The sequence below is a fragment of the Mandrillus leucophaeus genome, unplaced genomic scaffold, assembly GCF_000951045.1.
Source record: "Mandrillus leucophaeus isolate KB7577 unplaced genomic scaffold, Mleu.le_1.0 Scaffold828, whole genome shotgun sequence".
In the NCBI taxonomy this organism is placed as follows: Eukaryota; Metazoa; Chordata; class Mammalia; order Primates; family Cercopithecidae; genus Mandrillus; species Mandrillus leucophaeus.
The window spans coordinates 300,840-315,573 of record NW_012109008.1 but is presented as its reverse complement, the minus strand read 5'-3'; the positions used below and the strand labels follow the sequence as shown (position 1 = coordinate 315,573).

General features: G+C 43.2%; 1 protein-coding gene across 1 annotated transcript; it reads left to right on the top strand.

Annotated features, from left to right (window-relative positions):
- Positions 1 to 200: 200 nt before the first annotated feature.
- CHGB (chromogranin B) lies at positions 201 to 14,439 on the top strand. Its single transcript, XM_011968074.1, has 5 exons — positions 201 to 745; positions 5,433 to 5,479; positions 5,933 to 6,026; positions 11,437 to 13,199; positions 14,049 to 14,439. The coding sequence occupies exons 1-5, from the start codon at positions 697 to 699 to the stop codon at positions 14,124 to 14,126; spliced, it is 2,031 nt and encodes a 676-aa protein (XP_011823464.1). The 5' UTR covers positions 201 to 696; the 3' UTR covers positions 14,127 to 14,439.
- Positions 14,440 to 14,734: the final 295 nt, after the last annotated feature.

The following is a 14,734-nucleotide window of genomic DNA, read 5'->3' as shown; positions in this document are numbered from 1 at the left end:
TGGATAGGTAAATAGATATAAAGACAAAAAGAAAAGTTTGAGGGAACAGCAGGTCCCATATTCTCCGGCTGCACTTTTAACTTTTAAAACTATCACTGTCTTTTCCATTTTCCCTGACCAACCGTTTAGTTCTCTCTCGTTAGCAGGAGTCTTTTCCTCAGCTAGGTCGAGGAGACACAAACAGACTTCGTCATGAACACATCTCAGCACAACCACACACATGCATACAGTCTCAAACACACGGTTTTAGATTTGAAGGTGTGTGGAGGAAGATGGGGAGTAGGCTGAGGCAATCTAAGCGGGACCTCCCGCCTCCCCCACCGTCTCAGATCTGCACTGCTCCCCTCGCCCCTCCATTCTTTGGCTCGCCTTTCCCCCCACCCCGGCTCCAGACCCTGCCCACCAGGCGACTGGACTGGCGTAAATTTCCGCCCATTTGCGTCGCCGCCTGGGGGTGCTGCTTCGTGACGTCAGGGCTGAGCTAGGGGGCGCCCGCTCCTGGCTGCCCGCCCCTCCCGGCCCTGCGGCCCCCGCCTGCCCTTTAAAAGAGCGGGGCCTGCGCCAGCCGCGCCACACCGCGGGGACCAGGAGGCACGCTAGTTTCCCGGGGCTGCTCCATCGCGCCTTCCTCCTGCGCCTCGCTTCTCCGGTCCAGCCGCCATCTTCCTCTCCGCACAGGGGCCGGCGAGCGGGGCCATGCAGCCAGCGCTGCTTCTCAGCCTCCTGGGAGCCGTGGGGCTGGCGGGTGAGTGGGCGCGGCGGGCCGGTCAGCACCGCGGACAGCGCCAGCCTCGCTCTTCCCCGCCGCTCCCGCAGTCAGGCTGGCGGATCCCGGGAGAGAAGGGGGGGTTGAGGGAAAGGTTTATCTCTTGCTTCGTTTCTTCTCCTCCCTGGGTGTTTTCCTTCAACTCCTCCCACCCGTTTGACTTGGAAAAAGCTAGAGGGCTTCTTAGCCCAACCAAGGGAGCCTCGTTCTTTTTATATCTGAGTTTTCCTCTAGATAGGAAGGAAGAAAACGTGCCATACCTCCAAGGAAACCCCACATTTTGTATTCGCTTCTAAGATGTCACACTCTCTCTGCCCGTCTAGAGAGACCCTGTTGTCTGATTCTGTATCTGTTTGGCTTTTTAAAGCCAGGCGACTACGGAGAGGCCGGAATACATGTATGATGTTATTTAGTGCCTGCATAATTTCCCTTATTATTGTTATTGTCATGTAAGTATGATGAGATAAAAGTGAGTCCCATATGTATGTAAGAAATATCCCTTTTCTTAACATGTCCATATATAATGTGTGTGTGTATGTGTGCTCATGTATGTACAAGTTTAATATGTTTCTCTATTTTGTATTTCCATCTCTAGGGACAGGTAATTTCTAATTTCACACTCAAAGGAATTATTTTTTTTAACCTGTGAAAGCCTCAGCATTCCTGAGAACATGTGCCCTTAATTTTTTAGTTATGAATGGAAACCGCAGTATTTTGACTTCTGTACTCCAGGAAAATTATTAGAGTACAAAATAACCACAAAAGTACCTTTGGAGTAGTAAAAAAAACAAAATGTCTTTGTCAATTTAGGAGGATAGAATTTTAAGTAGTAGATACTTGACTGTTTCCCTTTTTGTATGGAAGATTGTAGGCTTAATCTTTCAAACTACCCTGAATCTCAAACAAATGATCTCTGAAAATCTGAAGTGTGTGTGTGTGCGTGTGTGTGTGTTGAAGTAGAGTCACCTATGGGTATTGAGATATTGAGACTATTGAGAAGTAAGTATACTAGCACCAAATTAAACTACAGGTTTTCTTCAGGTGTTTTAATGATTTAGAAAATTGTTCATATCTGAGGTTGAGTCTCCTACCTAGAATTGAGATATTGCCATCCATGAATATGAAGCTTTTATTGGCAGCAATTACTAGATCCAAAAGGCAGAGACAAAATGAAAGCCAGTCGTAATTATATACATTCAGAATTTGCTAAAATTCTTGTCATTCTTACAAATTGTCAATAAATGTTCTCAATTTAATTAAAGAAAATCAAATGAATATTTAGAATTATTTCTGGTCAAAATACTTTCAGAAAAGAATTGCTTTGCTTGGGAGGCTGTAGACCACAAAAACAGTGACATTTGTGGGAATGATTTAACTATTGTGGTACAATACTTACAGATCTCTTATGTAACAGAATATTTTAAATAAAAGTTTATATTTTAATAGCAGCTAAAATGAAGACATAATCTTTTTAAAAATTGAGCTATAATTTGTATATCATATAATCCACCCTTTTAAAGTATATAATTCAGTGTTTTTTGGTATATTTGCAGATTGTGCAACTATTACCACTATCAAATTTCAGAACATTTTTATCACCCCAGAAAGATACCACAAACCCATTGGCAAGTACCTCTCCATTCCCACCTCCCCGCAGCCTCTGGCAATGAGACATGTTAGCCTTCAAGTAGAGCTGGTTATTTGCAAAATTGCAGGGCTGGGGGAAGCCTCAAGAAACCATCTAGCTCATTCACTTATCCTTAAGAACTTCTGAAAGGAGATGCACAACCTCCTATGGAAGCTATTGTGCACTCTAAAAATTAATATAAGGAAAGTAGTAAAATGATATCCATATTATTCTAGGTAAAATGCTTTCCTTATCTTTTTAATTTAATTTTATTATTATTATTATTATTATTATTATTATTATTATTTTCAGACAGAGTCTTGTTCTGTTGGCCAGGCTAGAGTGCGATGGTGCCATCTCAGCTCACTGCAACCTCCATCTCCCAGGCTCAAGCAGTTCTCCTGCCTCAGCCTCCTGAGTAGCTGGGATTACAGGTGTGTGTCACCACACCCAGCTTTTTGTATATGCAGTAGAGATGGGGTTTCACCATGTTGGCCAGGCTGGTCTCGAACTCCTGACCTCAGGTAATCCGCCCGCCTCGGATTCCCAAAGTGTTGGGATTACAGGCACAAGCCACTGCACCTGGCCAGGAAAATGATTTCTAAATTCAGAAGAGCATGTTGAACTTATTTTACAGCTGTATTTTCAATCTGGTATCAAACTGTAATAGTCTTAGATATTAATACATCAGAAGTTACTCTCAGATTTACCACATTATTTGATAATTTTTGTACCATTTGATTGCTTTACTTTTAACACGAGCATTAGGTTTTCTTTTTTTTTTCTTATATCCCTACAGACAGAGAGCATTAGGTTTTCTGTTGTGCCACCTGAATCTTACTACATACAAAAGTAAGCTGAACTACTTTAAGGATAACAACACGCCTTCGGCTATTACCTTGTTGTCACAAATTTTACTGGAAAAATACAGAAGCACCTAGATATCTCACCAAGATGTATAATGTATGTTCCAAAGCAGACCCTAGTTTTTTTTTTCCATCAAAAAGGATCTGAAGAGCCTCAGTCAGAGAAACAACGGTTTCATAAATACAAACCTAAGCTACAAGTTGTCTAGAGTAATAAAAGAAAAATCTTTCTCTGCCCCCAAATCTGGTAACTATTAATACTTTGGCAATACCAGTAGTTAATAAAAACATCTATTTTACATTTGTAAAAAAAAAAAAAAAAAGGGAAAGTATTAGCAAGAAACTGCATTATCAAGAAGGCTTAGTAAAGCAGGATTTTTTAAAAGTCATCTGATTTATTAGGGGAGTTATTCTCTCATAGTCATTTATTTCCAGAGGAAATTACAGATTTCCGGTGGAAAGAGAAAGTGCTGAAGTGGGTGTGTTCTCAAATAGCCATTTGCAGGATGAAAGAACAGTTGAGTATATTGGACCTTGGGTACCAAAAGTGGGTCAACTGGATCTTGCCTGATAAACATTTCAGGAAAAACTTGGGGTCTTCTTAGCTCGTTAGCTACTTCTCAAATATTTTTTAATGATTCTAATGGACTGCATAACTTTGGGCTTCCTGAAACAATTGAAGTGATCCCAGATCATCCTTTGAAAAGAGAAATTTAGTAAAGTAAATGAATAGGTGTTTTATTTCCAGGTTGAGCCCCATGATATGTAATTGATAGGGGGTGGGGAATGTTTAAAGAGGCTTTCCTTGCATTCTGCAAGGAAAGGTCGGGTTGCTGCATTTGAATAGCTTTCATGTCTGATGTCTGAGAACTTGCCCTAGCAAGCTCTACTCTCTTCTCAGGGACTTAAAATAATTTTCTGCACTGAGCTTCTCCTGCTCAGCTGCATGCTACAGGGAATGCCAGGAGAACTATGGAGATGGACTTATATGTAAATGCTTTGGCCTATTCTAATAGAAAGGGCTTAGAACAAAGTCAAAGTGAAAAAATAATCAAAGCAGCTTTGAGAGAGAAAAAAAATGGCACTGAAAAATTAAAATTACCTGAAGCATTTTCTAAGAAGACAAAGCAACTTCAAACACTGTTGTAAGATAGGCAGAATCCCATGACATTTTATTGAAATAAATTAAAATTTTTCTTTTAAAATATTCTTATAAACCAATGGTTAAACACCAATTTGCATATAATATTATGGACTTGATGCTAAACTAGGAGGGTTAGATATCTGCCGTGTTCTTTACATGGTTGCAAACAGTGTGGAGGAAGAGAAATACAATGTTGATATGGATGCACAAACGAGCTTGTTCAGGCGAAGGCCTTGTAGGTAAAAAATGAGGTAATTAATTATGGAAGACACCCATAACCATGTTTTTGTCAAGGAAGTAAGTTTTGGGAGGATATATTTTTGGAAACAGAGATAGGGAGAGAGAGCCACAGATCTTTACCCATTTGGAGTAGGCAGAGAAGATCGAGGAGGGCATTCTTGTTTTATTAGACTTAGTTTGGTTTAAACTTTTTTTTTTCTTTTTGAAACGGAGTCAAAAAGGCTGGAGTGCAGTGGCACGATCTTGGGTCACTGCAACCTCCGCCTCCTGGGTTCATGCAATTCTCCTGCCTTAGCCTCCCGAGTAGCTGGGACTACAGGCGCATGCCACCATGCCTGGCTAATTTTTTGTATTTTTAGTAGAGACAGGGTTTCACCATGTTAGCCAGGATGGTCTCGATCTCCTGACCTCGTGATCCACTGGCCTTGGCCTCCCAAAGTGCTGGGATTACAGGCGTGAGCCACCGCGCCTGGCCCTAGTTTAAACTTTTAATTGAAGTAAAATATATAGAAAATTGAACAGATCATGAGTATACAGCTTAATAAGCACACCTGTGTAACCAGCGTTGAGATTTTAAAAAGGGACATTTCTGGTACCCCAGAAGACCCCTCCTTGTCTGTGGTCTAGATTTGATTTATACCGGATCTAAAATAACATTTGTTTCCAAATATATTTAAGACATTGCCAGGGGAAAAGCAACAACTAATGTGGGGTGATTTTGTGGGTTTGGGGTCACACAGCTTCCAAAACCCAACTCAAGTCATTTTCCATTCTTTTTCTCCTTGAAAGCTGTCAATTCCATGCCAGTGGATAACAGGAACCACAATGAAGAAATGGTAAGTTGCAATGTCAATCTTAGAATCGAGACTTGTATCTAGACTCTAGATTCTCCCAGTCCCTATTACACCAAACCAAACACACGCATGACATAATCTTACAAAGCCAGGTTATCATCGCTGACAGAATGTGGGCAAGGGATGCCCCTCCTGCACTGAGCTCCTATCTCCTGTCAGGATGGTTTAGCGCCCCTGAGGATAGCTGTGCCATTGTTTCAGAAATGGATGCTTATTTCCCTTCTCCAGATAATCCCTAATCAGTGCCTTCTTGCATTGTTCTGTGTAGAGGTTTGGAAGATTTCACCCTGTTCCTGTAAATCTGTATCTCTGCCCTAAGAATACTGCATCAGCGCAGGTCACGTAGTCAAGCCTTCCTTGACAGCAGCTCTGGGTTGAGTAGTCTGTCATCCAGTGACACCAGCTTCTCCAACCTGCTTTCGCGTTTTCCCCCAGGTGACCCGTTGCATCATTGAGGTCCTCTCAAATGCCTTGTCGAAGTCCAGCGCTCCACCCATCACCCCTGAGTGCCGCCAAGTCCTGAAGAAGAGTAAGTGTCCCGCACTGCAGACAGATCTTTGTTGCTGCAGTGCTCCTTGTTCCTACTCCCTCCACATCACCTTCCTCTTTATCTACAAATGGCCTGGGGGCATAATGCACTAGGAAGAGTGTTGACTGACTGGGCCAGTATCTGGGAGACAGAAGATATGACTCCTAGTTCCTGCTATACCACTTCGCAGCTGTGTGACTATGGGAAAGACGCTTTGTCTCTCTAGGTATATTTCCTCAAAGTAAAATGAAGGAGTTGAACTCAATGATAGTCTTTCAGATGTCTATCCATTCTTAAATTCCTTAGTTCCATAGTTTGGATTTTTAGAACAGGACTTCATTTGTGTGCAGGGAGTGTGGGAAATGCTGGTTTGTGATTAGATGAGGAGGGGGTTTCTGGAAGTGTTGGAAGATGATAGAAGGAGATTTAAAAATCATTCTTCTCTTTGCCTTTTACTCTTCTGACACTGAGAAGCACAAGCTGAGAAGCAGGAATCTTAGAAAGGTGACTTAAAACTTCTGGCCTATTTACACAACAAATTAGCTAAGATATTTTAATGCACAGCTTACCAGAATAGAAGGTACCACCAAATGGTACCAGGAGTTCCAGGCCTGAGAACTGGAAGGGTTTCAGGTAGAGGCAGTGCATTCCAGTGAGGCAGACTAATGGCTTTCTGAGTCCAGCCTGTGAAGTGTTCTCAATATGAAACCATTTCTGCTGAAAATAAAATTTGAGCAGTGATATAAGCAGTACCCATTGGAAATGGACATTATGAGGACAATTTTACAAGACTGTGCAGTCTCTATTATGCATGAAGCCAAACTGATTCAAACAAATCTGGAAAACGCTGTCCTCTTCAACACTGTCCTCTGCTTTTAAACTTTAAGTCAGGCTGTAAACAGTAGATTTTATCTCATTTTTTCACCTTTAAAAATCTTTCAGGTGGGCGCAGTGGCTCACGCCTGTAATCCCAGCACTTTGGGAGGCTGAGGCAGGTGGATTACCTGAGGTCAGGAGTTCGAGACCAGCCTGGCCAACATGGTGAAACCCTGTCTCTACTAAAAATGCAAATAAATAAATAAATAAATAAACAAACAAATAAACCAGGTATGGTGGCAGGTGCGTGTAATCCCACTACTTGGGAGGCCGAGACAGGAGAATCGCTTGAACCCGGGAGGCAGAGATTGCAGTGAGCCAAGATTGCGCCATTGAACTCCAGCCCGGGCAACAAGAGTAAGGCTCGGTCTAAAAAAAAAAAAAAAGTCTCTCATTGCCACCAGCCTGGCCAACATGGTGAAACCCCATCTCTACTAAAAATACAACAACTAGCCGGGTGTGGTGGCGGGTGCCTGTAATCCCAGCTACTTAGGAAGCTGAGGAAGGAGAATCGCTAGAACCTGGGAAGCAGAGGTTGCAGTGAACTGAGATCACAGCATTGCACTCCAACCTGGATGCAGCCTGGGTGGCAGAGTGAGACTCCATCAAAAATAAACAAACAAAAAACAAAGACAAAAAACCCACCTTTCATTGCCAGACAAGACTCTCTTGCTATAGCTACACATGAACCCTCATGCATGAAATGGTAGAAAAGCAAATAGCGATTGGCCAGAAGAGTAACCTGAGGCTGGGTGCAGTGGCTCACACCTGTAATCCCAGCACTTTGGGAGGCTGTGGCAGGCAAATCACGAGGTCAGGAGATCGAGACCATCCTGGCTAACACGGTGAAACCCTGTCTGTACTAAAAATACAAAAAATTAGCCGGGTGTGGTGACATGCGCCTGTAGTCCCAGCTACTCAGGAGGCTGAGGCAGGAGAATCGCTTGAACCTGGGAGGCGGAGGTTGCAGTGAGATGAGATCGCCGCACTGCACTCCAGCCTGGGTGACAGAGAGAGACTTTGTCTAAAAAAAAGAAGAAGAAGAGTAGTAACCTGAATTAACTCAATCTGCCTTTGGGGGCTTCAGGGTAACAATGGTAGCTATGGGGGCCTGAGCCTTTAGGGACCCCAGAAACAGTGGATGGACGCTTTCCTACCACTTCCACCCCACATACCTCCTTCTGAGTTTCTTTCCAACATCTTTTTTCCAGAAGTTACAGGAAGTGAGTAAGAGCAGAGTGGGTCACTAGGCCCCTCCTTTTGGCAAACCCATCTTGGTATCTCCCTTTCCCTTCCTTTGTTTACTAGACCAATGCAAAAGTGAGGGGTCTGTCCTATCAGGTCACCAAAGAACCACAATTGCTTAGGAAAAGTTGCCTATGCCTGCCTGCCAAGATCTTAGCCCTTAGATTATGGCATAGTAACTCTAGCCTCTGCTCCAGCCCTGATTATGCCCTGAGGTCTTTTGATGTCTGTTGAGAGAGACGTAGGGAAACTGGGAAAAATCAAATGACCCATGTATCTAAGGATCCTGGAGATGTTATACCCAGAGAGTGACAGAATGCTGACATGGGGAAGGTTTAAGAGCTCCTCTGTGGTTGACCCTTAAACACCAGCCAGGGCTAGACGGACAAATAACACAAAGGAGTAAGGCAGGACAGGAAGTGATGCACAGACTGGAGGGCACCTGCCTTTTCTGAGGGGGAGCAGATAATTCTCAGCTCTAATCCCATTATGGAGAAATACAGACTGTGTAGTCAGATCTTGGGATTTTTCAAAAGAAGTTAAAATTTTGATTTTTAAAAGACATCTCCTGGTATTTTTGTATCGCCTCTGAATTCAAATGTACTAAAACTGCTGTCTAGGTCAAACAGAATTCACCTCTGAGGCACCAGTTGGCAACTTTTATCCTATTCTAGTTTTCTCTCTCTTGTTGGTGTGTCCTAAACTGATCAGAAGACTGGAGGAGCTTTTGCCCGACTGGTTAGATAAATGCCTTTATACAGCCTCTGTTCTACCCCACGCCCATCTCCACTCCCACTCCTACTTGCAGGTCTCTGAGTCAGCATATACTCACTAAGCAAATGAGTATTTGGGGAGTAGGACAGAATCATTGTTTCATGGATTTAAGAGACCTCAGGGAACACATAGTCTAATTTCTTAACAGGTACAAGAATCTCTTTGACTAGGGTTGATCTGGTCATCCTTACAGCATGACAGATGCATTTCCCTGTTTTTGTTTGAAAGTAAGCGTGAGCTTCACACCTTGATTTTACAGATTGACAGTGAGTGTGTGCTGCTACTCACAGCCCTCTTCCAGGCTCACCTGCGGGGACTTAAAGCTAAATTTAGTAGGAAGAGCCAAGCCTCAGGCACGGGCTGCTCAGGCAGTACATATTTAATTGGGAAAAAAATAAAAATACTTCTGTTCCTGACACTTAAGATTCACAAACCAGTAGGCAGTAGGAAAGGGGCCACAGTGACTCTGCCCCTGGTGGCTGAGATCTTGTCTGATCAGCTCTATTTCAACCGACGCTCAGAATGACATCAGTATCTGTCTGTCTTAGTCAGCTCGGGCTGCTATATCAAATACCATAGATTGGATGGCTTAAACAACCAACATTTATTTTTCACAGTTATAGTGGTTTGAAGTCCAAGGTCAGAGTGTCTGATGAGGGCCCACTTCCTGGCTTATAGACGGCTGCCTTCTGTCACTGTATCCTCATCTTGTGGAGACAGAAATCATCTCTTTCTCATATCTCCTTTCTTAGGGCACTAATCCCATTGTAAGGGCTGTACCCTGATGACCTAATTACCTGTCAGAGGCCCCACCTCCACATGCTGTCACATTGAGGATGAGGGCTTCAACATTCTGGAATCACACAAACATTTAGTCAATAGCACGCCCAGAACCACATGCTTCCCTGTGCCCATCTGGCTAGCCATGCCCCAATGCCATACACACCACCACTGGCTTTTAAGAGGCAAAGAGACTGGTGACAGATGGGCCTTCCCTCAGATGTCTGGAAAAGGCCAGGGACATTTTCATTGCCTCATAAACATGAGAAAATTATTATCGTGCCAGACTGGGCTTTAAACAGAGAGGTACGGAGAGTCCACTATTTCTTGGACATTTTTACAAAACAAATAATTTTTTTCCACTTTGCAAATATCATTTCAAAATGACTTATCAGTGTGACCCAATAGAAATATAATGTGAGCCACAAATATAATTTCAAATTTTATAGTAGCCACATTTAAAAAGTAAAAAGAGACAGGTGGAATTAATTTCAATAATATATTTTATTTTTATCCAATTTTTTTCTGATACATAATTTTATATATCTGATCTATTTGAAATATATATTATCCAATACATCCAAAATATTATTTCAACATATAATGATATAAAAATTGTTGAGATTATTTCACATTATTCTTTATTCTCAGAAGTCTGATGTGTATCTTACATATATAGCATGTCTCAGATCAAACGAGCCACATTTGAAGTGCTCAGCAGCACTTGGGCATACAGTGCCTGCAGTGTAGACCCAAAGCTGTCAGTGGCCTTGGCTTCAGGCATTTTATCTGAACTCTGTGACATAGGTTGAAATCCAAGCCCTCCCAGCTAACAACTGAGACAGTGCTAACTGCCTATCTCCTTTCCTGGGGTGTCCTTGAGTTAAGGAGGGTTTAGTAAAGGAGCTATTGATATTTGGAAAAGGTGGACAAGAACAGCATTCAATTAAAATATCAGTTATACCATGTACTCTGACTCAGGAAACACAAAGATAACTTATTGTGCTGAAGTTTCTTCCCAACATCTGAGAGCATGTTGGGTACATGGAACCTGAGTGAAAAAAGAAATGGCCCTTTCCACTGATGTGTAGTTTTCTCAGGCAAGAAATGTACACCCTTATCACCAGCTACTAAGTTATAGATCACATACTGCTAGGTTGAGTCTACAGTTGATTGGATAATAAAAGTCTGATATAAACTAATCATTTCAAATGTTTAAATCCTCCTTTGAATCTTGATATTTCTTATTTTGGCTAATTAGCTATCTAGCTGGATAATTGTTAGAGCTATTCACATACTGCCAACTTTTTAACTCCTATGTGAAGAAAATATGGAAAGAATGGTCTTGGATTATACCATGCTGAGTCTCAATGTCTGCAAAAAGAAGAGGTTGGACTGGATTAGATGAATTCTAAGATGTTTTCTGCTTCTAAATTCTAATATTTCATAAATCCATATCTGGATTTCAGTTTGATCATTGGCAGTACCAATGAGAGAAGCTGGCTGGGTATTATGAAGACATAAAAATATAGACAGTTTATTACTAAATTTAAACACAGTCAAGGAGCTTTCATAGCCTTAACTTTCAAAAGGAATCTGAGTAGATTCTTCATTAATTTAAATAATTATCCAAGCAATTTTCAGTGTCATCAGGATTTGTAGTGATTACTGAGGCTGGTGCTTGTTGAACCACAGGCAATTCTGAAGTTATACCTCCTCTTCATTTTCATTATAGGTAGAAAAGACGTCAAAGACAAAGAGACAACTGAAAATGAAAACACAAAGTTTGAAGTAAGATTGTTAAGAGATCCAGATGATGCCTCGGAAGCCCACGGGTCCTCCAGCAGGGAGGAGGCAGGAGCCCCAGGGGAGGAGGACGCCCAAGGCCCAACCAAGGCAGACACAGAGGAATGGGCAGAGGGAGGCGGGCACAGCCGAGAGCGAGCGGATGAGCCCCAGCGGAGCCTCTATCCCTCCAACAGCCAAGTCTCCGAAGAAGCAAAGACACGCCATTCTGAGAAGAGCGAGAGAGAGGATAAGGAGGAGGAGGGAGAGAACTATCAAAAAGGGGAGCAAGGGGAAGATGGCAGTGAAGAGAAACACCTTGAAGAGCCAGGAGAGACACAAAACGCTTTCCTCAATGAAAGAAATCAGGCTTCAGCTATAAAAAAAGAGGAGTTAGTGGCCAGATCTGAAACACATGCTGCCAGGCACGCTGAGGAGAAGACGCATAGCCGGGAGAAGAATAGCCAGGAGAGTGGAGAGGAGGCAAGGAGCCAGGAGAAACACCCCCAGGAGTCTAAAGGCCAACCCGGAAGTCAGGAAGAATCTGAGGAAGGTGAGGAAGATGCCACCTCTGAGGTGGACAAACGACGCACGAGGCCCAGACACCACCACGGGAGGACCAGGCCTGACAGGTCCTCTCAAGGAGGGAGTCTTCCCTCTGAGGAAAACGGACACTCCCTGGAGGAATCTGAGGAGTCAAACGTCGGCATGGCCAGTTTAGGGGAAAAGAGGGACCACCATTCAACCCACTACAGGGCTTCAGAGGAAGAACCCGAATATGGAGAAGAAATAAAGAGTTATCCAGGCGTCCAGGCCCCCGAGGACCTGGAGGGGGAGCGCTATAGGGGCAGAGGAAGTGAGGAATACAGGGCTCCAAGACCTCAGAGTGAGGAGAGTTGGGATGAGGAGGACAAGAGAAACTACCCCAGCTTAGAGCTTGATAAGATGGCACATGGATATGGTGAAGAAAGTGAGGAAGAGAGGGGCCATGAGCGGGGAAAGGGACGCCATCACAGAGGCAGGGGAGGGGAGCCACGTGCCTATTTCATGTCTGAGGCCAGAGAAGAGAAAAGGTTCTTGGGTGAAGGACACCACCGTGTCCAAGAAAGCCCAATGGACAAGGCAAGGAGGCGTCCACAAGGTGAGTGGAAAGAGCTGGACAGAAATTACCTCAACTATGGTGAGGAAGGAGCCCAAGGGAAGTGGCAGCAGCAGGGAGACCTGCAGGACACTAAAGAAAACAGGGAGGAAGCTAGGTTTCAAGATAAACAATATGGCTCCCATCACACAGCTGAAAAGAGGAAGAGATTAGGGGAACTGTTTAACCCATACTACGACCCTCTCCAGTGGAAGAGCAGCCATTTTGAAAGAAGAGACAACATGGATGACAATTTTCTCGAGGGTGAAGAGGAAAATGAGCTGACCTTGAATGAGAAGAATTTCTTCCCAGAATACAACTATGACTGGTGGGAGAAAAAGCCCTTCTCAGAGGATGTGAACTGGGGGTATGAGAAGAGAAACCTCGCCAGGGTCCCCAAGCTGGACCTGAAAAGGCAGTATGACAGGGTGGCCCAACTGGACCAGCTCCTTCACTACAGGAAGAAGTCAGCCGAGTTTCCAGACTTTTATGATTCTGAGGAGCCGATAAGCACCCGCCAGGAGGCAGAAAATGAAAAGGACAGGGCTGACCAGACAGTCCTGACAGAGGACGAGGTACAGTGTGGGGCTTCTGTTTAAAATTACTTACTTTGGTCAATGTTAGCACATTATGTTCAAGACTATCCGATATTAACGGGGAGAAATTGGTGGGAATTAATCACTATGAAAATGGTGACCTAGTAACAGAGTGGAGGCCACCTTGGGGGTCGGTTTCCACCTACCTTCAGCCATCGTCCACATCCTTGCACACCTCACTCGGTCGCCTTGCTTCTCAACCTTGTCCGCACACTGGGGTCACCTGGAGAGCATGAAAAATTACTGTTAGAGATTCTGTCTACTTAGTGCCTGGGGTGCTGCCTGATCATCAGAATATTTTAAAGCTTCCAGATGATTGCAGCATTCAGCCAAGGTTGACAACTACTGTTCTGGTATCTTTCCCTTGGTCATCTGTCTGTTCATCACTCTCTCCCTGAGGTAGGGAGAATAGGTGATAGAGAAGTTTACTTGCTTGGCTATTTAGTTTGCTATCTTTATTATTTCATGCCCTATTGCCGTCAGAAATTTATATCTGGGAGAGGTAACACTGTTGGAGCTGTACCTACCCAAACAATGTTTTTTTCCTAATATTGATTATGTAGGTTGTCCTTCTCAAAGTTGAATGGATTCCTAGCCCCCAGAGTTTCTCATTTAGTAGGTCGCAGGTGAGACCCCAAACTCTGCATTTCTGACAAGTTCCTGGCTGATGCTACCGGTCAGGGGACCACACTTTGAGAGTTACTGATGTAGGTTGACTAACGTAGCTTCCAACATGCCTAAAATTCCCCTTTCCATTCGTACTCCATCCAACTATAGCAAAATAAATTGGTTCAGGACCTCATGCCTCCACTTTTCTGTATTTTCCAGAAAAAAGAACTTGAAAACTTGGCTGCAATGGATTTGGAACTACAGAAGATAGCTGAGAAATTCAGCCAAAGGGGCTGACTGTCATTGGAGCAGAGGGCACTGTTAAGAAGCAGCCCTCACACGATCTGTTTTTCACCACTTCACTGAGAAGACACCATTTATCTATCCAAGGACAGAAAGTAGAACTTACTATTCGTTAAATGTTTGACACAATTGGAAATGTCTTTAATTTTTGCCAGAATGCTATTGAAAATGTGAATTGCATGACTTGTAGCATATTCTTTTCCGCAAAATAGACATATTAACATGCTTGTGACAATGACTGTGCTACTGTCTTTGGAAAAATGTTTGTCTCAGTTGGAAATAATAAAAGATTCACCTGAGACCAAAAGCTTCATTGTTCTCAGCTTCTTTTGGGCAAAGAGGGAGGAGTGTGACTTTTCAAATCCATTCTTTGAAGTAAATTGCAGAAGATGGCCCTAGGATTTGTTGGGTTTTGGATGCATAATAGGATAAAAAAGCAAACCTTTTGAAGTAATGTGCAGGATATAAAGAGAAATAGATTAGAAAAAGATATCTACTCCCCTATGCTGAGAGAGATTACAGGGGCTTGAAGAACCTCTTTCAAAAACAATCATATGATATTACTTAAAAAATTCCTTTATGTAAAGAGCTCTAGAAGTAGC